The sequence below is a fragment of the Falco peregrinus genome, chromosome 2 (genome assembly GCF_023634155.1).
Source record: "Falco peregrinus isolate bFalPer1 chromosome 2, bFalPer1.pri, whole genome shotgun sequence".
Taxonomy (NCBI): Eukaryota; Metazoa; Chordata; class Aves; order Falconiformes; family Falconidae; genus Falco; species Falco peregrinus.
In genome coordinates, this window is record NC_073722.1 from 1,317,158 (window position 1) to 1,340,740 (window position 23,583).

Below are 23,583 nucleotides of genomic sequence, written 5' to 3' on the forward strand. Positions count from 1 at the left end.
GAGTCATTGTAACTACAGAAACGTGGTTTCCTTAGGAAACTCTGCTGAACAATAGACCAGGTCTTTCAAAAGGTTTGGGCTGGATTTTGTTTACGTAACGCTTTCATGTGATAGATGTCTGTTTTGTTGAGGATAATATCTGAGCATACTGGAGGTGAGACAGATGTTCGGTCAGTGTGTATAGTGCTGGGTCAGCCAGTGGCAACTTTCTCTTGATGGTCAGTAATTGCAGCTGTTGCTGCTGAACGCCCAGGTTTGCCGTGCGGGGCAGTCTCACTTCACAGATGAAAATGAAGCAGAAAACGCTACTTTCAGTCGCGTTATCGGCTTAGCAGAAAATACTACTTTCATCATCATCAACTTAAAAGCCAGTATATTTTACAGTGGGCTTTTTCTTTCTTTCCTTTTCCTTTTCCCTTTCTACGCTGCCCTTTGTAAATGACTTTGTATTCCTTTCCTCTGGAGCAGGGGATAACATCAGCAGCAGAGGTGCTTCGAAACCAGAAGCTACAAGGACAACAGCATGGAACGCTGTCTAGGACATGGCCACAGGACTCTGTCCATGTCTAGGTCTCAGGCATCTTGCACCAAGTTATAGAGTGGTACCTCCTCCATTTACATTATGGTCTTATAACAGCAAGGGATCTTTTTTCAAAGACAAACAGGATGTTGCAGGTTTTTTTTACTTCTTTTAGAGAAATCTTGTGGTGGACAGAGCCAAAATATGAGAAACCTACAGTAAGTCCTTTTTTTAAGAAGAAGGAGAGATTGCATCCTCTGTTTTTCCCTTGATGGTCCTACCAGCTACCATCTATCAGTTGTAGAGCTCTAGAGTAACACCATACACAAATCAATCTTTCTCCACACAAAGATGAACTGCTTAAAGAGAAACAGCTAAAAGCACCCTATATCACATTGCCCTTGGAAGTGAGAAAGTGATCAAACTGTATCGTTTTCAACCACAACACCACAGAGAAAAGTGGGGCTCTATTCCCTCCTTCAAATACTAAGTCTTTAAATAAACAGAGATGGCATCAGCTATTTATTGTGGCATTTCTTAGCTTTTTGAATGCCTGACTTCTCCAGTTGTGAATGTTCTTTTAAAATACACATGGTTTATGTGTAGCACTACTGGCAGTGCACACTGGAGCAGTGCTAAGGCTCTGTAGCATGTTAAAGCTCATGTAATCATGTTGTTTCTTTTACTCTGCAAACATAAAATTGAAATAAAACCTGAATGACAGTTATTTCTTATGTTTCTAACAACTCTTCTATTCCACTCAAAAGGCCAAACATAACAAAACAGGTACTGCCAGTTACTATTAATATTTCCCCCTATTTTAGAAATTTCAGCACAGGTGTCATTCCTAATATTAGATATTTTTTCTTTATGTATATATGGTAATATAATTACATGTTATATTAAAATACATAATTTTTACCTTTGATAAGCAACAAATAACCACAACCATTTAAAATGTCTCACTTTGCCATTTTCCTTTTTCAGTGTCTGAACATTTCTGGAACTGTTATTTGTCATTAATATAACAGAAATAATTTCCATATATTCATAAGTGATCTTTCTGTTCCAAATGGCATTGTTTCTAAGAAATTAACTTCACAGAAAAACGTTCCTCAAAAAATACATAAAGCAGAAATTAAGTCATTCATATTTTTGTATATAGACTGCTACCACTATAGATGTAGCAGTCGTGGAAGGAAAAGCTCGAGTGATATATGAAGAAATTGCAGAGTTTTCTTCCTGACCAAATCCCATTTTAAATGATGAATGTGGGTGGTCTCTTTTATAGTTACGTATGTCTACTTTTCACAGAAATCACCCAGAGCTATAATACTTTTCGTGCACTCATAAATCTTTAATATCTGTTGAGTGAAATTAAGGCTATGCAAAAATTTAGGAAGCGAAAATGAATTATGGTATCTCCAGAACTAGCCTCTGAGATCCAATTAGGAATACCTGAGTTATTTGAATTGCAATGTTCAGTTCTTGGGGAAAAACAGAGTGGGGTTTTAAGTAGCATTAAAAAAATCCCCAGGGAGCTTGACCTTACAGCTCATTTTCATCAAAATAAAAAAAATAATCATATGAAGTAGTAATAAGAGTACAAGAAAATAAACATGCTTTAAAATACTCATTCTGACTAGTAGTTTCCCCTTGGAGATGATCAAAGTCATAGAAGATAAAATCAAATTGAAGAGAGGCTTACTTTTTACTTAAGACTACAAAGCAATGCAACAAGACAGCTAACAACACAACAAAAATGTACCGTAAACACAACAAAAGGAGTAAACACTGAGTTTTTACCTGCACGTCTGGTGGTGGAATCTCTTTCCTTTTAAGAAGCATTTATTGGGAGATTCTATACATTCACAGCTGCATTTTGCAGGATTTAGTGGCTGATGTTTAGGACAGATCTTTTTACACACACACTGGCACTTATCGTCATCGAACTCCTTGTTGGGCCCACAGGAAGCAGGAAGCAGTTTGTTTTTGCACATGCACTGACACGATGATCTGTCTAGTTCTTTGTAAGGTCCACAGCTTGAGGGCCGTATGCCTCCTCTGCAGACACACTGACAGGTTTCTTCATCCAGCTCTTTGCTTGGTCCACAGATATGGAAACCTTCAGATGCATCTAGAAATACAGCAGAGACGTTGCACCACTATCAATATTTTGTGTCTACCCATTCACCTATATAAGTGAAGAAATGATAGCAAATCCATACCTTTTAAGGTCTTTTAAGTATACATCAAAAACCAGGCAACAACCAGTAATAGTATCAATAAAGAAAAATATTTAACTATTCACTTTTTTAGGTTTTTAACTTCTCCTTTAGGTAAATCAAAACATGGAATGACAGTTAATCCTTTAAGCAAAGCTGCTTACCAGAATCTCCAACGTGAGAAGAGAAACCAAAATCATGCTGTGCCAAACATCTGCAAATTTGATTATTCCAAATATGATTTTTTGGACAAGTCTTGTTTGCCACATGACACCTGTGGAATGAAATATACTGCTGAATTACTACCATAGGAACTCAATAAAAAAAATATATGCATTTTAGGTGCTGACTGCTTTTGTTTCCCTCCGTTACAAAAACCTTTCTAAGAGCTTCAGCTCATTCATAATCTTATTTTTAACTCCTATCAGATCTGTTACTAATTGAGGTTCTCCCCAGTATAGGAATCTTCAACCATTTGTTGAAGGTACCTTCTCATGTTTCAAGTTTTAGCTCTAACTTCTAGAAGCTGATATCTGTACTTTCCTAGTGTAGTCTGGAAACAAATCTAAGCCTTGAATGTAAGCTTTATATAGAAAATAGACCAGCATAAAAATATTTGCATGCCAAATACACATAGGGCGTAAGAAGCATACTTTTCCACATTGTTTTTTGAAATACAAAAATGTTTTCACATGTATAGATGTCAAAAGACAGCTGTTAATAGCTTCTGGATGAACGCAGTACACAAAAATCTAATTTCTAAAACAAAATCGGTTTATCAGATTTCTTTCCCCTTTACATGGAATTTAGGTGTCATTAACTGACTCCTCCTCGTCAGCCACTCAAATCCTAGACAGGTTTCTTGCATCTAAAGAGTTGGACTTCAGCAGTGATGCTCTTCACTTTAGAAATGAAAGAAAACAAAAAAATTAACAGTTTAGTGCTCTTTACCGGCTAATTTTGCAGCCAAGGTAGTGGACTAAAGAAAACAAAAAATCCTAACAGCAGCTGGTGCCTTTTAAAGGAGGACTGCACTTGGCTAGTAGGTGCACCACAGACAGAATATTTATGTGTGATATCTCATCTTCCTTGCCTGCAATTTCTTTATCACGGCAGGTGACATTACAACTTTTAACAAGTTGTGCCTAACTTCGTGCATCCAGGCTGTGTCATTTATTCATCATTTCTGTAGTACTTCTAAAATCCCCATCTGTTAAGGCAGCACATACATTACAAATTTTAAGCACTTTTCATTCCCCCGAGGATCATTACTCATGCATTCAAAAATGCAGGTGCTGGGACATTCTTCCATGATCGTCGTTCCAGTATACCACTCCCCTTCACCACATTAAACAACTCTTTGCTTGTAAAGACTGCTGTAGTTTAACATCACCCTGCATCACCTCATACTTTATCAAGCTGGTGTTTCCTGATTTCATTCCACTAATGATCTCACTCTTGCTCCCTCACTTGGCACATATGTCCTTTTGCCTGCCTCCTGATTCTGCTTAAAAACCAGTATGGATAATTTACAGACATATTATTGTTTTCTTGGTTTTTTTTTTTAAAAAAACAACCCGCAGCAGCCTGGGTCTAACCAGCTATCTACAGAAGGAAGCTAGGGTGACAGCACGAAGAAAACACCAAGTGCATATGAATCCACGAGAAGACAATGTTGATACACAACCCAAGTTACCAGAACTTGAAGGGAACAATACATATTTCAGCATCAGGGTTGGAGACATCCAGCAAAAGGAACTAGAACTGTTTCTTTACCATTTCTACCCTGGTTGCTAGTACAGAAAATTATTGGGAGATATAGCTGAAATTTTAAAATTACTTATTTTAACACTTCAAAAAAGTTCAGAAAGGCTAGGAAAAAAAAAAAATGGGGGGTAAAACCACTTTGCAGAAAATTTCACTACCTCCTTCCAAACCATTCTCAACTCAACTAAAAGAAAAAGGAACAATAACAAAAAAATATCAGCATGCTAACTTGTTAGCTGTCAGTGTCAGGACAGATAATACACAAGAGGAGGAAACATTAAATGTGTACAACATACGTCTAAACCCACATCTAAAATATGCTTATCTGCTCTGTAAGCCCCCACCCACAAATCATGGGAAAAGAAGGTCATCACAGAGACTTGATCCGAACTAGGTGTATTGCAGGCCCCTCTGCTCCCGCTCACCCCAAATCACTAAACTTCTGAGAGGGATAATATCCTAACTCAGTCACACACCTCGATGACATTCTATATAAACAGAGAAGAGTACAACTTCAAATACCATTAATCCAGGAGGAATCCTGAAACACTGGTTAACATGAACTGACATGCCTCAGCTCTGCAAGCGTGTAGAAGTAGCTACTACATTTTAGAAAGAAAAAAAAGGAAAAAAGTGGGAGAACAGGCAAAGACCGAGACCTTAATTCTCAGGATAGAGATGTAGAGAAAATATATTATTTGTATTCTATCTTACATGTAATTTATCTCTTCTAACACATGCCTGTGCATCAGGGCATAATCCAGCCTTGAATTCGTATTAGATCCCAAGTGTTACTACCCTAAACCCAGAGATTATGCTCTTAGGCTTTTCAGTAATGCGTAAGAAAGTCATATATGAGCAAGTAGGTAAGTACGTGCACACATGCAGATCTGCCACTGTGACAAGAAAGTACATTTCCAAGTTTTGGCTTTAATGCAGTTTTACTGGCGTTCAAACCTGTAACTAAAAATGTTAAGGAAAAATAGCAAGTTGAAACGAAATTGGGAAATATAGTACAAATTAAAAAGCCCCACTGGGATTCTGAAAAGCAACCAGGCACCCACCAGGAACATGCAAATCTAGAAGCACTCAGCTTGGGTTTTTTTCTTCTATTTTATTGTAAAAACCCATAGATTTTAAACGTACAGACAGTACTTGGCAGCAGAGAAGGCCTGTATATATTCTGATGTAGTGCTGCTCTGTCTTACTGTTGTGGTTTAACCCCAGCCAGCAACTAAATACCACGCAGCCACTTGCTGACTCCCCCCCCCGCCTGGTGGGATGGGGAGAATTGGGAAAAGGTAGAACCCATGGGTTGAGGTGAGAACAGTTTAGTAATTTAAATAAAGCATCAACAACAACAACAGTGAATGTAATGAAGAGGAAAGGGAGAGAGAGGAATAAAACCCACTCGCTCACCACCTGCTGACGGGTGCCCAGCCAGCCCCCGAGCAGCGCTCAGCCCCTCCGAGCCGGTGATATCCCCCCCCGTGATATACTCAGCGTGACGTTCTATGGTCTAGAATATCCCTTTGGGAAGTTCAGCTCTGTCCCGGCTCTGCTCCCTCCCAGCTACTCGTGCCCCTGCTCACCGGCAGAGCAGGGGAAACTGAAGCGCCCTTGACTTTGTATGGACAGTACTCAGCAACGACTACACCATCAGTGTGTCATCAACATCATTCTCATACTAAATCCAAAACGCAGCACCATGCCAGCGACTGAGAAGAAAGTTAATTCTATCCTGGTGGAAACCAGGACACTTACCTTTCTTGAAGCGTGATTCCCTTACTCACAGCACAGCCAGCCTGTGAGCGCTGGTCAAAGTCTTGTATCTGTATGCTTACTTCCCTCTAACTACAGGTTCCTGGCTAAAATAAAGTCTTGCACTAGTAATTCTAACTGCTCTTAATCTGGAAGCACCGAGAAGCTGCCAACAGTGAGCATAATTTGACTTCACTAATGACTTCTGGCTTTTGATTTTTTTCTAATGTGTTAATTATGCAATTATTTAACTATTGATAGATTTATTTCCTAATATTTTTCTAATCCACTGTTTATGATTCATGTTTTGATGAAAAAATTCAATAATTAGAATACAAATAGAACATAATCTGTGTTTCGTTGGAACATGTCAGAAAACATCCAGACTTCAACTGACTGAAAAGAGAGAGAAAACAACCTAACTTACACTTAGGGGCATTTTACACTATTCACTTGCCATATTAAAAATGTCTACAATTGATTCCACTTCAGCTTGTAGTTATTGGTCCTTCCATGAAGCAACTGTTAGTCCATTACGTATGTTTTGTCTCCTAAATACGTATACATAATGAAATCATCACTCAGTCCTCTAAAATGAAGGGAAGGAGTTCTTCAAGTATTTTAGTAACAGTTGCTTCAGTGCCAGATTTCTTCCTTCTCATTCAAAATCACCAAACAAATCAATATGCTAATTCTGTGACCTGTCAATTAATCCTTTATTTCCCCTTCCCATTCTGTTTTATTTTCGCTTCTGGCATATGAAGATCTCCAAAAAGATCTGGAGTTAAAGATTCCCAGGCCCTTTTTTTCAACAACATTTTAAATAGGAAAATATTTAAGAGACAGAGATGCTGTGCACTCCTTATTTGAAAGTGTTTTTTTTAAAAAAAGGTAATCAAGAACAGATAAAGAAGTTGATTTTAATGTTTCCTTCAAGCCTCAATTGCATTGCAGCTCTTTCCATGGAACAAACCCCACAAACAACATTATTCTTCATTTTAAAATCAGCTAGCCCCAGTTAATCCACTGGGTAAAAAGCTAATGTTACTAAAGTAACATTCCCTTCGTGTAAAACAGTACTAGCTCCTTTGCAAAATGCACTCTGCTACCACTACTGTGTAGTTCACCTATCTTAATTGTGAAAGCTTCCAGCAACATTTTAAATCTAATTATATAGGCTTGCTCATAATGCAAAAGAAAAGGCAAGGTCTCATACTCACGGAGTTTGTGTTGCTGGCAAGGAACGTCTTATGATAGAATGAACTTGTCTGTAAACATCCAGCTTGGACATGCATCGGCAGGACGTGTGGTTGGCAAAGCTGACGGTTACCGGTTTGGGGCCGTGAGAGAGAGGCACTGTGATCTCAAACAACTAGAAAAGGGAAAGGAAAGGAAAGCATGTTTTTATAGATCAGCAACAGTGCAACTAAAAATAACATAAGGACATACAAAAAACCTATACGGAATTTAAGTTTTAGGTTTTTGTTCTCTGCCATCCTTCAGTGGCATAGTCAATTGTACCGCTAAAAAATCGTTATGTGCAAAATGAATACAATCACTGTGGTACGGCAATTCATGTTTTTAGTGTTAAACCGTGTTACGTGCCTGTTTGCTTACTATAACATTTAACATTCAAAGAGGAAAACGTACAAACAACACATTTTTCTAGACAAAATGACTTCAAATTGGCAGCCTTTTAAAAAAAACTAAACCGTAATATTTGGAAGGTGCTTCAAAAAGTTGGAAAACCAGAACAATTTTAAAAGGGGGTAAGCTACAGCCTAATACATCAGTTGCACAATTACAAAAACATTGTGTAAAACAGCAATACGTTGGACTTAGATCAAAACATTTTTGGATGAACAAGTTTTGAACTGTAGCATGCTGTATTTTTTACTTTCCAGTATTTGTATCAATGCAAATTATATGGTTACCCTAACAGAATGCATCTTGAACTATTTTTTTCTCAAGATATTAAGAAATATCCACTATTAATAAAATAATCATGTATGTGAATGAATAAAATTCTAACTTTAGCAGGAAATTAGTTCAGCTGGTGGAAGAGGACAACTTCAGTGGTACCTTGTGGAAAAAGAGAACATGTGGTAACAGACAAACAGTGAGGCTCATTTCAGTATTTAATTCAGGACACCTACTTCATCAAATTAAGAAGGTTTCACTGTTGAAACATGGATTTCAATAGCCTCCTGAAAATTAGTTGGGACAAATACTTTAGGTCAAAGCCTTACAAACTCTTTTTTTTTTTGATAGTATTTTTAATAGGATAATAGTGCACTGTTGCCTTTTAGGTACATAGTTGCTTTTCCAAATATATTTCTGCACCTTCTGGGGATTTCACTGCATTTAAAAACGTGGTCATTGGTTATTATTCCAGTTTCAGTTGATGAGAATGTATAACTAGATTTTATTTTTTTAGCTGAGATCTATTTGCAATGCTTTCTTATAATCAATAACTTTATAGTATGGCATATAGGCAGCATGCAAATGTAATCAAAATACTGGTAATTTTAAATGATTGAGAGTATGAAGTAAATTTACAAGATGTCCTGAAAAGGGTACCCTGGCACTGAAGTATGCAAGAGAGCCTGAGTACTTTCAAGCATGCAGGTACAGCAGTATGGGATATATTCACCAAGTACTCACAGGTTAAAGGGCACTTGTGCAGCCAACGATAAAGCTTGTACTATTAATAAACCTGAATCATAGAACTTACACCTGAATTGTATAAAGCATCATTAAGTCTGATAGGTATTACCTGTTTCACGCAACAAATTTTGACATCATTTAGTGACTGCAACTTTAAAAAAGTCTAACACTCCGAATGTCATCATACAAGAACTAAAACTGCAAAAGTATTTATTTGTATTAGATTCTGTTAACAGAAGATTACAATGCTATTATTTTTGCTGCAAAAGCACGACATCCCTTCCGTTAGTTTTAAATGTGCTTTTTTTCCCCCACTACAGTCTAGAAATGCAAGCTGGTATGTATTTACTTATGTAGAAGGAAATCCAAACCAGAAAATTGTTTCCTTCATCTTTTTAATACTGATGAAAAACCCCTGTCTTTCTAGGGAGCTACCATGAAGAGCTTCTCTTGTTAGACAGACTTCCAGCCAAAGCATATTAGCACTTGGATTCTTGCTCCAGCTGCAAAATAAGTAACACTTCTTAAAATTTTGGTCTTGAGTCATTAGTAAGATAAGGGCACAAGTCCACGTCTAGTTTAAAGTTTGGTACCAATAAAATGAATGCCTATTTCTCACCAGACATACCTCCAGGGTTTTGACAAAGTTCAACACAGACTTCTGGAAAGAGACTTTCTGATCAACTTTTTATTATATTTACAATCCTTTTTGGCATCCAAAACCAATATTTACCCTTATCTATTATAAAAGTTCCTTTAAATTAATCACAAAAGGAATTCCTACCAAGATGCCTCGTCCAAATAGAGCAATAATCATAACCCAGAGATATAATTCTCATACTGATGTAATGTCGCTTTATGTACTTACTAATTTATTTTAAAAATAGGCACCTACGTGAAGGCCATCATAAGTTTTGTTATAATGCACAAACTAGGAAATTAGAAAGGATGAAGGTGGTGGTGTAGATGTAGACAGAGAGGACTGTGTTTATGAAAAATAGCTTTCATTTCTGCATACAGTACACATTTGAGAAAATACATGCTGAGTTCTTTGGGCTTCTGTTTTTTAAATACTGATCTTTAATCAAATGACAAAACATCTATATATGCGAGAGTACCTTTTTTTAAACAATTTGTGTTTTCAGAAGGACAGCACAACAGGTCTGGACCTCTAAAAATCTGGATAGCTAAGAATCTACAGATGCAAAAGCCTTTACTATACTAAATATAAGAAAACTGATTCCTAAAAGACATTTATGAATTGAGAGGCAGAAGAAAGAGTATGGACTTAATTACAATACTACACATGTAAAGAGAATCTTGTTCTCTCTGCTTTCTTATCACAGTATGAACTTCTTTTTCCAAAGGTGAAGTAAAAACCCACTATAGGGAGAACTGATAAAACTTTGAAACTGAAGACGCATGATTCTTTGCGTGGACTGAACTTCAGGTGACTAGAAAAAAGGGCATGTTCTGTTCTTCTTCTGTTCTTGGAGATCGGTTTGTCACGCTGCAAAGCACAGCAGACTCCAGACTGCTGGAGACGGCAGTGAAGGACTATTGCTACAATTCCAAACCAGCTAAAAGAGGTCCCTGGCAGGCTAACTGTCCTCCTGTTTGGCATCCCGAGTGCACCGAGAGAGATTTCACTAGAACACCTGAGACATACCAATTGTGAGTGGAAATGATGGTGAACATTGTCTTAATCTACATTTATCCTTCCATCTAAACTATGAAAGGTTATCAGTTTAGAGATAAGTATTGCTAACAACTATTCCCATAAACGTTTCAGTGGTGCAATGCAAAACACCCCTAGTTAAACAATGTAAAGGTAGACTAGCTTCCTTAACTTCACTGAATCTCCTTCAGTTTGTTCAACTAAATTCTCTTAACAGCAATGCATTTTACATCACCTAATAGTAGCTACTGTTCATATATAAAGTAAAAAACTTAAGACAACTATTTATATTAGATACTGTATTATATTATATTTGGTATTACACTTCTAGTCCTCACTTTTGGCAAGTGCTTAAGATGATACACGAACTAGCATTTTGAAGAATATAAACCAGATCTATTTTCATTAACGGGACTGATGGATGTGAAATACTGGGGCTGGAAATACTGATTTGTTCTTTCTTCACTTTTCTGCAAACGCTATCAGGATACTATATTCTGATGCATACTGAAAAATGAGGTATTTATTCTTATCTTCTGATAATGAAACTGTATCAAGAAGAGATTTCACAAGAAATACATTCTTGAAAAGTAGTCTGTTACAGAAAACACATAATAATTCAGTTTAAACAATCTCTGGCATTTTAAAGAAGACCCACTCTAAAAAAAAATATGTATATTCTGCTCTCAGCTGTGATAGCAGCATCTCTAAATCCAATGAAGCTGCTTAAGTGTGAGTAAACTCTCAATATACATAAGCTGGGTTTGAATTATCATCTTAATAAATCACTTCAAATTAGGTAAGATCGGACATTGTGTAATGCTTTCTGGTTTTGCTAACATCTCTAATTTATTTCTTTCTCATCTTCATCCACCAGAACAATAAGCTCAACATCTATTGTCACTACAGGGCATGCTGGGCAACACGTCACAGCCAAACGTCAATATCTAGAAAGGGTATTTCTACGAGAAATGCACTGTAACAACAGTGTATAAGGCTGGTTCTTGACTCCCTTCTTTGCTGGCAACACTACTGGTTGTGGCTACTATTGCTGGTACCCATACTGCCCAAATGGGTACCTCTTCTTGGAGATCAGATGGCTTATATTTCTGTCTGACTTCTCACTTGGTAAAGGATTGGTTTTACAGTATTCTTAGAGGCCCAAATCTTCTCTTCCTTCCCAACTTCATATCATAGTAAAAATTGGATTAATTCACACTACAGGCAATAGGTAAAAGACATATCCTTCAGGTCTGTTCTTCAGGGACCAATGCCTAAACCCAGACATTCAGGACTAAAGACTACAAAAAATGAGGTTCAGTCCCTAGAACATGAGATCTGACAGCAGCAGCGATTAGAGCAGTGTTTTCAAAGCTTTTATTGCTTGCAGTTTTCAGAAAAAAATGTTATAATTATAGCACATTAAACAGCAAATCAAAGTACATTGCGTATTGCTAGAGTTGGATGCAAATACAAGTTAAAAGAAAAATATTAGACTCAACCTGCCCATGATGTCCTGCACATTTGTGCTACTAACGCCGCATTGTCAAGAAAGCAGTGGAAAATACCCACTGAAGCAGTATGTGATAGCACAGCTATGGAGCATTACATACAACAAAACAAAACAAATTAAATCACACAAAATCGCAGTCAAAGCTCTGACCTCTTCCACAGAAGCTAGTATCATAAACATGTATCAGTAACATACTGTTAATCTTAGTGTGTAACACATACCAATAGAAGCTCTACATAACTGAAGAACAGTTGAAAACCATACGTAGTTAACGAATTTCACAAGAACCGAATACATGCCATTCAGCCAAGACCAAGGCTGTTTTGTCACTGAAAGCCTCATGGTAGGTCTTCCAGTCTTTCTTGTATTTTTTAATATTTCTCTTCAAAGTACTGTGCTCAGCCCTTGTGTCCTAAGGTCTTCACCTCTGTGCCAACCTCCTCTCATTTCAGCCCACCCAAAATTTCCCTTTCAGCCAGCCCATGAAGCTTGATTTCCCTTCCCTCTTCTTGGGTTCCTTAGCATAATTTTTAGTGTTCTGGCACACACACATCTTGGCTCAGCTGCTTTTGGATCAACCAGGTTCATTCCTTCCCAACGAAAGGTGGGTCTACCAATGACAGATTCTCCCTAGATGATGGGATTTAGGTTCCTAGATCTGAAACTGCACCAGATTTTTTGTTCAGCTCCAGGTTACAAAGTGTTCTAGTTACGAAGAAAGCCAAGTCTTCTAACAATACCATTTGCCTCCTAGCTCTTTCTTTTTTCTTTTTTTTAACACTTAAAAGTATGCAGATTGTCTCAAAGATAACGAAACACACATTCCTAATACAAGCAAACAAGTATTGCATCCTTTACCTAAAACAAGGAAACATGAACATTTTTTTAGACTAAAAAAACCCATTGTTTTTTGTTTTTACTGATAAAGCCATATGCACTTTTTCTTACTCCGGTCTAAGAAAAAGCAGAACCACCACTTTTGCTGAGGTTTTGAAGCAAAAAACTAAAAGCAAACCCAGCACATCTGGCAGAAAAATGTCAACCTCTATTGTTAAAGAATAGCGAAGTTAGGCTAAGGATGCCAGTAGAGTTTATAACGGAGTATGATGGATAATCTTAATATTAGGCTACTTAAGCTAGAGTTGTTTACCGTGGAACAAGATTATGCGTGACTATAAATGTTTTTTTCCCCATTCTTCTCTGTCATGAAAAAGCTCTAGAGAAAAGTATAGTAAATGACTTAAATAGAAACTGTGTGCTAAAACTCTGACAGTAATTGGTACTATATGGATTTTAAAAAAGAACTTTGGTTGCAAGACATTTTTTGTTATTATTATTTGAGGATACGTATTTTCTGTAGTTCCCATTGTCAATTACCAAGATGACTTGATAACTGTCTTTCAACCTAGCATAACTTGAAATGTTCATTTTCAAAAATGAAGGAAGGTCATTTTTCTTCATACATTTGGATTACACTATCTGTAGTAAGGTATATTCTAGGCTTAATACTTAACTTTCATTCCACTGCACCAGCCAAAATTAAAAGGCAGCGTATCCTATGGTCAGCTGACCTGAACGTCAGCTTCATATACTTCTATTTTCTGCCTTCCAGTAGAGACAGGTAAATAATTAAAGAACTTTTCAGACTAATACAAAGGTAAGTGAATCACTAGATCACTTTTACAATCCTGTGTGCAACTACAAACAATTTTTTCCCCTGAATTTTCATTCTTTTACACGTCATTTTTTTAAATCCTTGAAGATCGGTGCATATGCTCTTTACTCCTCCAGTGAGAAGCACAGCAAGAGTACACCAGGCAAAGGTGTCTCTGAATTGTTCTCCCTAACCAGACCTGGCCTTTGGCACTCCAAAACCTGCAATTACTATGAAGCCAAGTGCACCAGTCCCCCTTCTTCCCATCCTTGTTATTTCTTCAGTCGTCCTTGCAAGAGCTTCCAGGGCAGACCTGTGTGCTCCATCCCACAACAGCCCTGTAGCAGCTTCTTTTCAGTTCCCGAACGGGCCACGCTCTTCTATCAGCCATTTTTAGAGCTGCGGTGGAGAACTGAAATGAGGGTGGGACCAGAGTCTGGTCCGTGACCTAGAGCTCACCATGATTTTAATATTAATTTTTTAAAAAATTATATCTAACAGCAGACAGGAATCTCTGCATGCTTGACCAAAACTGCTATCAGAATTCCGGAAAAAAAAAATTCTCATATATTCCTCCTCAATGATCCTTAGAAAGGCATGTATTGTTGATTCACTGCATTGATAGCTCCTTCTTTAGACTAGAAGGACTTCATACCATACTTTCCAGAAGAACTGTTGATTTTTATACTTAGTATTTCTTTGCTTCAGCAGCTAAAATAAATTGTTCAGCACTACTGTCACATGCGCCAATATCCATTGTATCAGCACAAATACAATTACTATGATGATCAATGACTTCCAAAATATAAAATAATCAAAACACTTTCGTATCAGACGACGGAAGCTTATCATTCTAGAAACTTTTCAAATATAGGATTTATGTATGATTTTCCCCCCAGATTTACAGGAACTACTCTATGTTTGTCTGATAGACTGTGGTTTATTTTGGCAAGTTTCCCTTAAACATGGTTGACTCTCGGTTTCCATCACTTGTGATCTTTGCACTGCCTAAAGTGTCAGTAAGGCTGGCCAAGTATAACCAGTGTAACAAAGCACAATGTATCTAGAGAGATTTTTAAGCTAAGGATACAAGACTGGAAAGAATGAACAGAAGCTATCAGAAAAATGGTACACAATCGTTATTTATTTCACTAACTTTTTTTTTAAAAAATAGTATTTCAAGGCTTATGTGTGATACAACAACAGGTAACTTACGTGATATAACACATTTCATATCTGTTTGATATTTTATCTTTTTATATTTGAATCACTTTATTCCTCCCAGAAATTCTAATAAAAAACGTTTGGAAATTATACTGCTGTATCTCCCACTATTAATAGTACCTACTATATCATTACAATCATCAGCCTAACAGAAAAATGCATGGGAAAAGGCATAAGTGGTAAAGTTCAAAACAACTGAAAATTCTTATGACATATGCATCTCCAAACTGTGTAAAGGAACACCATGTACATCTCAAATATGGCAAGCAATTTTAAGCTGTTAACTTCTTTCCTGTGAGAAAAGCTCCCCTACATCTAATTTGAAACTGCTTGGAAAGATGTTTTCCCTTGAGGGACTTTTACTGTGACCATGAAACAAGAAGATTTAGGACCTTTCTATCAAATGATCTGAAAGAAGCCAAAAAACTGTCCACCCTGCCAGCCAAGAGGAAGACTGGAATGAGCTGGCTCTTTGACATCTGCTCACTGCTGCCCCTTCAACCTATACGCAAGTACCTATAGGTGCGGCATAAAAAATGTACAGCTGAGGGACAGGCTGTTGTTGCACCAGGTAGGTCCAAACCTTTTTAACTGCTGTTGAACTAGCTGTGCCATGTGAAAAAGAACAGTTGTTTGATTAATAACAATTAGAGAAATAAACAACACAACCACACCACGAAACGAAAAACCAACCAACCACCTTCCCCACAGACCTTAAACAAGCTGCCACCTGCAAAGTTGGGCTATTGCAGTGTCACAGCTAAAGGAAGAAAAAGATCTACTGCATTTTATGAATTAGCCTAGGGGGTTCTCAAACCTCGTACTATAGCTTAATTAAGAAATGGTCTCATGTCCTCATCATGTATAAACACCCCCTAGCAACTACTGGAATGATCTTTGTGGAAAAAATGGCATTAAAAGCAAAGCGGGATACTTTTCTGTTTTTCTCTTAATAAAGTGGCTAGAAAGGGGGAACACAGCCCGAACTACAGAACTATTGACCTCTCTCTGAACCACCACAGTGTTCCACAAGCCAATCTGGGAACATCTGACCTAGTCCATTCTCCTGGCGATCAATTATTTGCTCCCCATAAAAATAATTACTATGCTTAGCTCTTTTCTTTTTGATTAATTTTGATGAAAGCTGATATCAACTTTCTTTAATGTCTGGAACCGATGCTAGAGCTTGCCCTCACAGTAAGACCTCCAGCTGAAAAGCTAATTTCCCATTAAGACTTCTTCTGCAGGCTGAACAGCATGAAGTTATCTTTTGGAACTTACACACCAAAAACAAAACTACAAAAATGGGGAGATGAAAAAACAGAAGATGCCTGGTTACTAACCATTTGTTCTGATTTCATTCAGGAAATAAAAGGAAAACAGTAGTGAAAATAGGTGTGTAGGGTACCTGAATTCCACAGAAGGGTCTTGAATCCAATACTTTTTTCTTCCTAATTCTCATCTGATATAGGGTAAGCTGTGGTCACATAACTTTAAAAAGATTTGAGATGATGACAGATGAAGAGATATAGCTATAGCTCTCTTCCTTTATTAAGGGTTTTTTTAAAACTGCATTCTGTCAAGGACCAGATAAAACTGGAAAGCAGAAGCAAGACAGAAATCTCAAGAGATTAAATTGCTTGCTTTTACAGTATAGGTAAGAAAACAAAACAATGTTGTTGCCTCTTTCTTCTTTCTGACAAGTCCTTTAACATTTTCTTTTTCAGAATCTCTCAAATCTTTAACTACTTCTATATCATATAATCACCAATGACATCAAGAACTTAAAAAAGAAACTCAGCACTAAACATTTTCTACTAGCAAAAATAAATTACTTCACTCAATAGATAAGAACAGAAAGATGAATAGAAAGGGATTATTTACCCCAAACTGATATGGTGCTCAAAGACCAGGAAATCTGTGCTAAGTGGAACAACTCTCTCTGTAACTAGATCATTCCAATAAGCTGAACTTCATAAATCCATGAAAAAAAAAAAAAAAAGAAGTCCTATTTCTTGGTTTATAACATGAAAATTATATTTCCATCTTTCAAGCAAATGGAATTAGGACAGCTGTTTGTGGGAATAGCTATGGGCCTGAACGAAATCAGCGTTGTAGTTTTCCTTGTTCAAGCTATTTTGAGTTAGCATTATTCCTGCTTTGTGTGGCTGTCTACCACTAGCTTAAATTTAGGATTGAAAATTCTTGCTAGAATACACCACTTCAGACAGACAGATTTGGTGAGAAATGAGGACAAAAAAATTATTTTATAAAAAAAAAAAAAGCTGGTTTTTTTCTGTTTTTTTTCTGTTCCCTTTTTGGCCTCAAGAAGGCTCAGAGCACTAAGAAGTTTCGCAATAAAGTAGTGACATTTCCAGGGGCTACAATCTCATAGTTAGCTATGCAGTTGTGTATCTTCCTTATTAATATGTACTGCATCTTCAGCTCGATGAATCTAGTTGAAAAAGGAAGCAAGATTTACACTAAAATTAGTTTTCTTCAAAGTATCAGAAAGATGAGGTAAAAGGCCCACAACCAACAAAACTCCTACCAAATACTGTAACAAAAGCAAATTATCCTAGCAAACATTCTGAAGCATGATTATTTTTATGTGATTTTTCAGGGAAATGTTGTTTTAAGATAACTGTGATAGCTACTTGAAATAGAATAATGCATGTATGCTCATCCTTTAAAGGCAGCCCACAGGCTCAATGCTTAATCTCTGCACACTCCTACCTGATCACTAGCCCTGAACTTGAATAAAATCTGCACATATACCTGAGGAAGGTGCACTAAAACAAAAAGAATGGGTATGTTACACTAATATCTCTTAATATAGTAAATTTGGGTTCCTAAAAGGTTTATTTGCAACATGCATTGTGTCTGCACACGTCCTAAAGCAGTCTTCACTACTAAAATTAAAGGTTAGTTTTCCAGATTGCTTGCCTCATACAGCAGGCAAATGGTAGATGTAAAAAAAAAGGACAGAATTATGTTTCATGGATAATCTCAAAACTGAGAACAAGGCATCATAATTTTTTTATTCCCCTGCCAACCCCCCCGGAGAGGGAGAGGAGAGGGAGAGGAGAGGGAGAGGAGAGGGAGAGGAGAGGGAGAGGAGAGGGAGAGGAGAGGGAGAGGAGAGGGAGAGGAGAGGGAGAGGAGAGGGAGAGGAGAGGGAGAGGAGAGGGAGAGGAGAGGGAGAGGAGAGGGAGAGGAGAGGGAGAGGAGAGGGAGAGGAGAGGGAGAGGAGAGGGAGAGGAGAGGGAGAGGAGAGGGAGAGGAGAGGGAGAGGAGAGGGAGAGGAGAGGGAGAGGAGAGGGAGAGGAGAGGGAGAGGAGAGGGAGAGGAGAGGGAGAGGAGAGGGAGAGGAGAGGGAGAGGAGAGGGAGAGGAGAGGGAGAGGAGAGGGAGAGGAGAGGGGAGAATATATTTTGGGGAAAAGAGAACACTTTCTTCTGGGCAGCAGTCTCTTCAGCTGTTTTTCCTATGTATTCTGGAATTGATTCTTTTCCTTCCATGTACTAAGTAAGAAGGTTTAAAATATGCATGATCACAAATGGATTTGCAAGGAGCACTTGGACTGTAGTAAGAGTGAGAACTTACTGTCTTGCTGATGTAATTTGTGCTGACATTCATACACTGGAGTCCTTCGCTATTGCAGCAACCTCCACATCTGTAGATGGATACACATGGAGGTTTAAAGAAGGTGTTTGTAGTTGCTCCAAACTCTTTTCCCACATCCACACACACTTCACGTGGCATGCACTGAGTTTTTCTCCATTCAGTATCAATACCTGCCAAGTTACAGGGAATTTCATGTGTTATAAAGTAACTGTTTAAAAACAATACTTTCCTGCAGTAAATTAGTAGGATTTTTTTTTTTTTATTTAGAACCGAAAATGTAATTGCTAGTCACACCTTTTATTCAGTACACATCTCTCTATGTTAACTTCTAATTAATTTTTCTTCTTCATAGGGATGTGGCACATTGTCATGGAGCAGAAGGAAAGTCACAGCAGAGCTACAAGGGGAACCTAACAAGATTGGGTAGATCATATGACATAGAATCATGGAATTATAGAATAGTTTGGATTGGAAGAAACTTTTAAAGGCCATCTAGTCCAACCCCCCTGCAATAAGCAGAGATACCTTCAACTAGATCAGGTTGCTTGGAGCCCCATCCAACCTGACCTTGAATGTTTCCAGGGACGGGGCACCTGCCACCTCTCTGGGTGACATGTTCCAGTGTTTCACCACCCTCATTATGAAAAATCTCTTCTTTATTATCCCTTGTCCTATCACAAGTCCCTACCAAGAAGTTTGTCCCCATCTTTCTCATAAGTCCCCTCTAAGTACTGAAAGGCTGCAGTAGAGTTTCTCCAGAGCCTTCCCTTCTCCAGGCTGAACAACCCCAACTCTCTTGGCCGTTCCTCACAGGACAGGTGCTCCACCCCTCTGATCACTTTTGTGGCCCTCCTCTGGACCCACTCCAACAGGTCCATGTCTTTCCTGTGCTGAGGGCTCCAGAGCTGGACGCAGTGCTCTAGGTGGGGTCCCACCAGAGCCGAGCAAAGGGGCAGAATCACCTCCCTCAACCTGCCGGCCAGCAGCTACAGCTGTACATGTCCCTCCTGCTATGGCTGGGGTGAGTCTCACCATGAGTGAAGTCTAAAGTACTGCACATCTCCCCCAGGTAAGCATAGCTGGTCCCACACAGCACTTCACTTGGATACTATATATTAGAAACATTAAATTCTATACTTACACACTTAACGTGAAATTAATTTGAACACGTTTACTTTTTAAACTCAAAAAGTATAATTCAAAGCAAAAGGTTATTATTTAGCTGTTCTATACACCATAGGAATTAATCTGAGAGGCAATATTTGCGCCCTGCCCAGGTTACCTATGCAAATTTGGGCAAACATTTTACACCATGTTATACAGACTTTTACCAGATACAACCTTACACTAAACAGCCGTGAAACTTGCAGCTATACAATAAAGGCCTCTTCATTCTCTCCTGGCAACAGTTTTTGTTAGGCTATTCAGCAAAAATGGAAATTTCTCCTCATGTGTACCTTAATGTCTCCATTAAAATACATGATTTCCAATATCATGTCAAAAAAAACACACCTCCTGCTATAAATCCTGTGTTTGCCTGCAAGCACTTGCTTAAACTGTAAGCTAATATATTTTTATCTAGGCCATCTAAATCACTAAAGGGTATTGACATATTTGTCTGAAAGCTGGTTTTTTTCTGGTTTGAGCATAACAACGTGACAACTGTGCTCATGTTACAGGAAAAAGCTACAGGTGGATTATTTAGCATCCTAAACCAATAATGCATGAGAGAAGAAGGCACTACCAGCCGTGACGTGATTGCAAAAACAAGCAGAAACAGTTCCATGAATCCAACTATCAGTGCCCTCTTTCCTTTCTCAAAATTGTTACAGCCTCTGCAAAGCAAGATTGCTTATACCTGAAGACAAACACTTAACTTCCTCTACCCACTGAGCCGAGAAGCACTCTGTAGAAGCACCTCTTACAATGGATGTACCAAAAATATGTCTGCAGAGCAATTTATTTCATTAGGGAAGGCTGATTTTCAAATATTTTATATTACAGACATGGCATCAAATCAAACTGCAGAGGTTGGTTTCCTGACAATGCTTAGGTTTTAAAATATTTTTGACACAACTGAGAAGCCTTCAGATTTTGATTCATTGTGTGTTAGAATGTGTTTTGCGCCCTGTACTTACTTTTCAGGATCTCTGCATTATAGTGTGCTGCAGCAAATTTCAGGGAATCATCTGATCTTGTGTCAAAGCTGGAGTGTCCCCTGTTGTGTTGCCAACCTCCTTTCCTCAACTGACATTTGAACATTTTCCAGTATTCTGGGTAAAGTACCGTCATGAGTTCATCCACACTGGACACAGACCGCAACTGCTCTTCCAGGTCTTTGCTTGCATGAGCCTGTCAAAGTAACATGCAAGATTAATTACTTTCTCTATTACACAAAGTTTGCTGGAAAGTAGCCTGAAAAACAACGCATACAGTGTAGAATGAAGTTGTACTCGAAGGGGTCCTCGTTAGAAAAAACGCTTCTGTAGGTCCATGCCAACAGTACTATGTTGACAAATACTGAAATGTTTTGCTTCTGCCACTAACTCTTCACCGTACTTGTAGTTCAAAACATCTCAGCGAGGAAGGAGCTATAGAATTAAGCCTATACAAGTAGAGTTTGCAGATTAAAAAAAAAAATATGCATTTTTATCCTGGAAATAAAAGTTTTCATGATAAAATTCTCATTGCTTAAACACCAAAATATTTAAATGATGATCATGTTACATGTCACATACTTGTAAAGTAACACCAGATTTTTCCCCATTTCCCTTAGTCCAGGAAAATCAGAACACCCAGAAATTCAAAACATGTTACATTAGAAAAAAAAGAGGAAAATAATTCATATTACTTTGTGTCTTTTTAGGTAAAACCTTAATAAACAAATCCTATTAAAGACCACTAATCCTTGAACCAGTAGGAGTCAAGCACTTTGGTACCTTTAGGAATCTGAACTGCCCACCCCCTCACTGCTGAGAGTTTCAACTGAAACCCTTCAGGGCTCTAAGCACTAGCTCCTTGTCCCAAGAGCAGCCTCAGATCCTGTAATCTCCCTTTCTTATTTGCTGGCTTTTACACAAACTCATTGCATTTTCCTAAAAGACTACGGCTCCAATTTACATTCCAATTTCTCACTCACCTGCAAGATTCCTCTATCCTTTCAGATGAAACATCACATTGCAAAGGCTTGCTGTTATTCCTGCCCACCCCTCTCATCCATGAGTTGCTGACTTCTCAAAGGGAAGGGCAGCAAGAAGCAAAGTCCTGAAGACTCTTCAGCCACCTTCTCAGCCTACATGGCCCTTAGATGGCAGTGTGAGACACAAAATACAGAGGTACACTTTTTACTAAGTGTGTAGCAGAAGGCTGCAGACTCTGTACAGTTTACTACAGAACCGCTGCTCTCATCCAAGAAACACCAGGCTGCAACAGTGTAAAGAGCATCTAAAACCAGAGATCTGAAACTATAGTAATTGAAATTTAGGAGTTCTTGTCAAACGCCGCTACTAACAAAAAAAGAAGCTATTTCAATTCAGTGATTTTGAACGTTACGCAAGTAAACCCCCCGTTCTGAGCGAGCTCAGCTGACTCACAGGCGCGCCTTGTCTCACAAACCACTAGAAGGGCACACAACGGCACGTGCTGTCGGATCCCCCTCCTCGGCAGGTGTCACTTACAGAGAAATGCCGCGGGGTCAGGCAGATTCACAGAACTCATTTCCGTAAATACAGTGGAATACAGAAGGCAATTTACACAGATTTCAACACCATTTTACATGTCAAGGCGTTATGAAGTTAAACAAAAATGTTTTCACTACTACTACAGTGACAGACCACTCTGTGCTCGGAGACTTCATTCATCAAACGATCAGCCTCAGACACGCGCTCATTCAGGACTTCATCTCCTTCCTTACCTCCATAGAAAGGGTCATCTCCAACCCAAGCCACCCGGCAAGCAGTATTGGGGCCTTGCCTTCAAATTCGTTGGCATCACGAGGCTTATCTCGCTCCCCACCACCCCTGGTCTCCTTGCAGGACACCACACAGGTTCCTAACCAGCAGGTCACGGATGAAAAGCCAAGCCGAACGAACCCCTAGGCCGCTGCCTCCTCACTTCTGTCTCCCCCGAGGGGTGAAAAGAGCAGGGTTTGAGAAACCTGATTCCTGCCAGACAGTTTTCCTGAGGGTGCTGCAGCACATGCCCCTTAATTAATGGGGAACAGCTCACCGCAGCAGTGCCGTAAACGCCAGCGTCGCAGATGCATGCCTGCCACGCGATGGGAATACACCTGGCACGGGAGGTCACAGCACGGAGGCAACACGCATAGCCTGTCACAAGGCTGGACACCAGTCCATTAGGTAAAAGGCTCAAGAATGGAAACTACGTCATCTAGTAACTGATCCTAAGAGGTTCTAGCAGTTCATGGGGGTTATACGGGAAAAGAATCCAACCAAAGGTTCACCAGCCTTTGATGAATCCCTTAAAAGCCTGTGCAGCCACTGTAGACAAAATGTTGGCTATTGCTGTTTCAGATATTCAAGGTACAGGCCTAGATCATCAGAAAAATAAGTACTGAAACTCAAAATTACCTAGCTGATAAGAAGCCAGGGGTATGCAGTTGGAAAGAGGTTATATTTGTTAGAAATAAGGTGTGTTGATGACAGCCTCTTTGATCAGGATATATGTGTCTCTCCATCTGGACAGAATTCGGTACACATGTATAAAGCATGTATGAACAAAAGTCAAAACATGAAGAAATTAGTGGCTTTAACAAAGTATTGTATGAAATTTAATAAATTAATGTTTTCAACTGCATTTCTTCCTGGCTATTCCATGAGCCGGAGTGCCATGTGCCTACAACACAAACTGCTCACTTAACAGGAACTAAAGGAAAACAATTTCTGGAGCAGATATATAAAAACAGTTTTATTAAAAATCCAAATCATTA

General features: G+C 38.6%; 1 protein-coding gene across 1 annotated transcript in view; it reads right to left on the reverse strand.

The window, feature by feature from the left end:
* The window catches only part of VEGFC (vascular endothelial growth factor C), an 82,416-nt gene that overhangs the window by 2,631 nt on the left and 56,202 nt on the right, over positions 1 to 23,583 (reverse strand). The window contains 5 exon segments of the mRNA XM_005236698.4: positions 2,327 to 2,657; positions 2,910 to 3,019; positions 7,494 to 7,645; positions 18,615 to 18,805; positions 20,774 to 20,987. Coding sequence (XP_005236755.2) covers positions 2,327 to 2,657; positions 2,910 to 3,019; positions 7,494 to 7,645; positions 18,615 to 18,805; positions 20,774 to 20,987 — 998 coding nt within the window.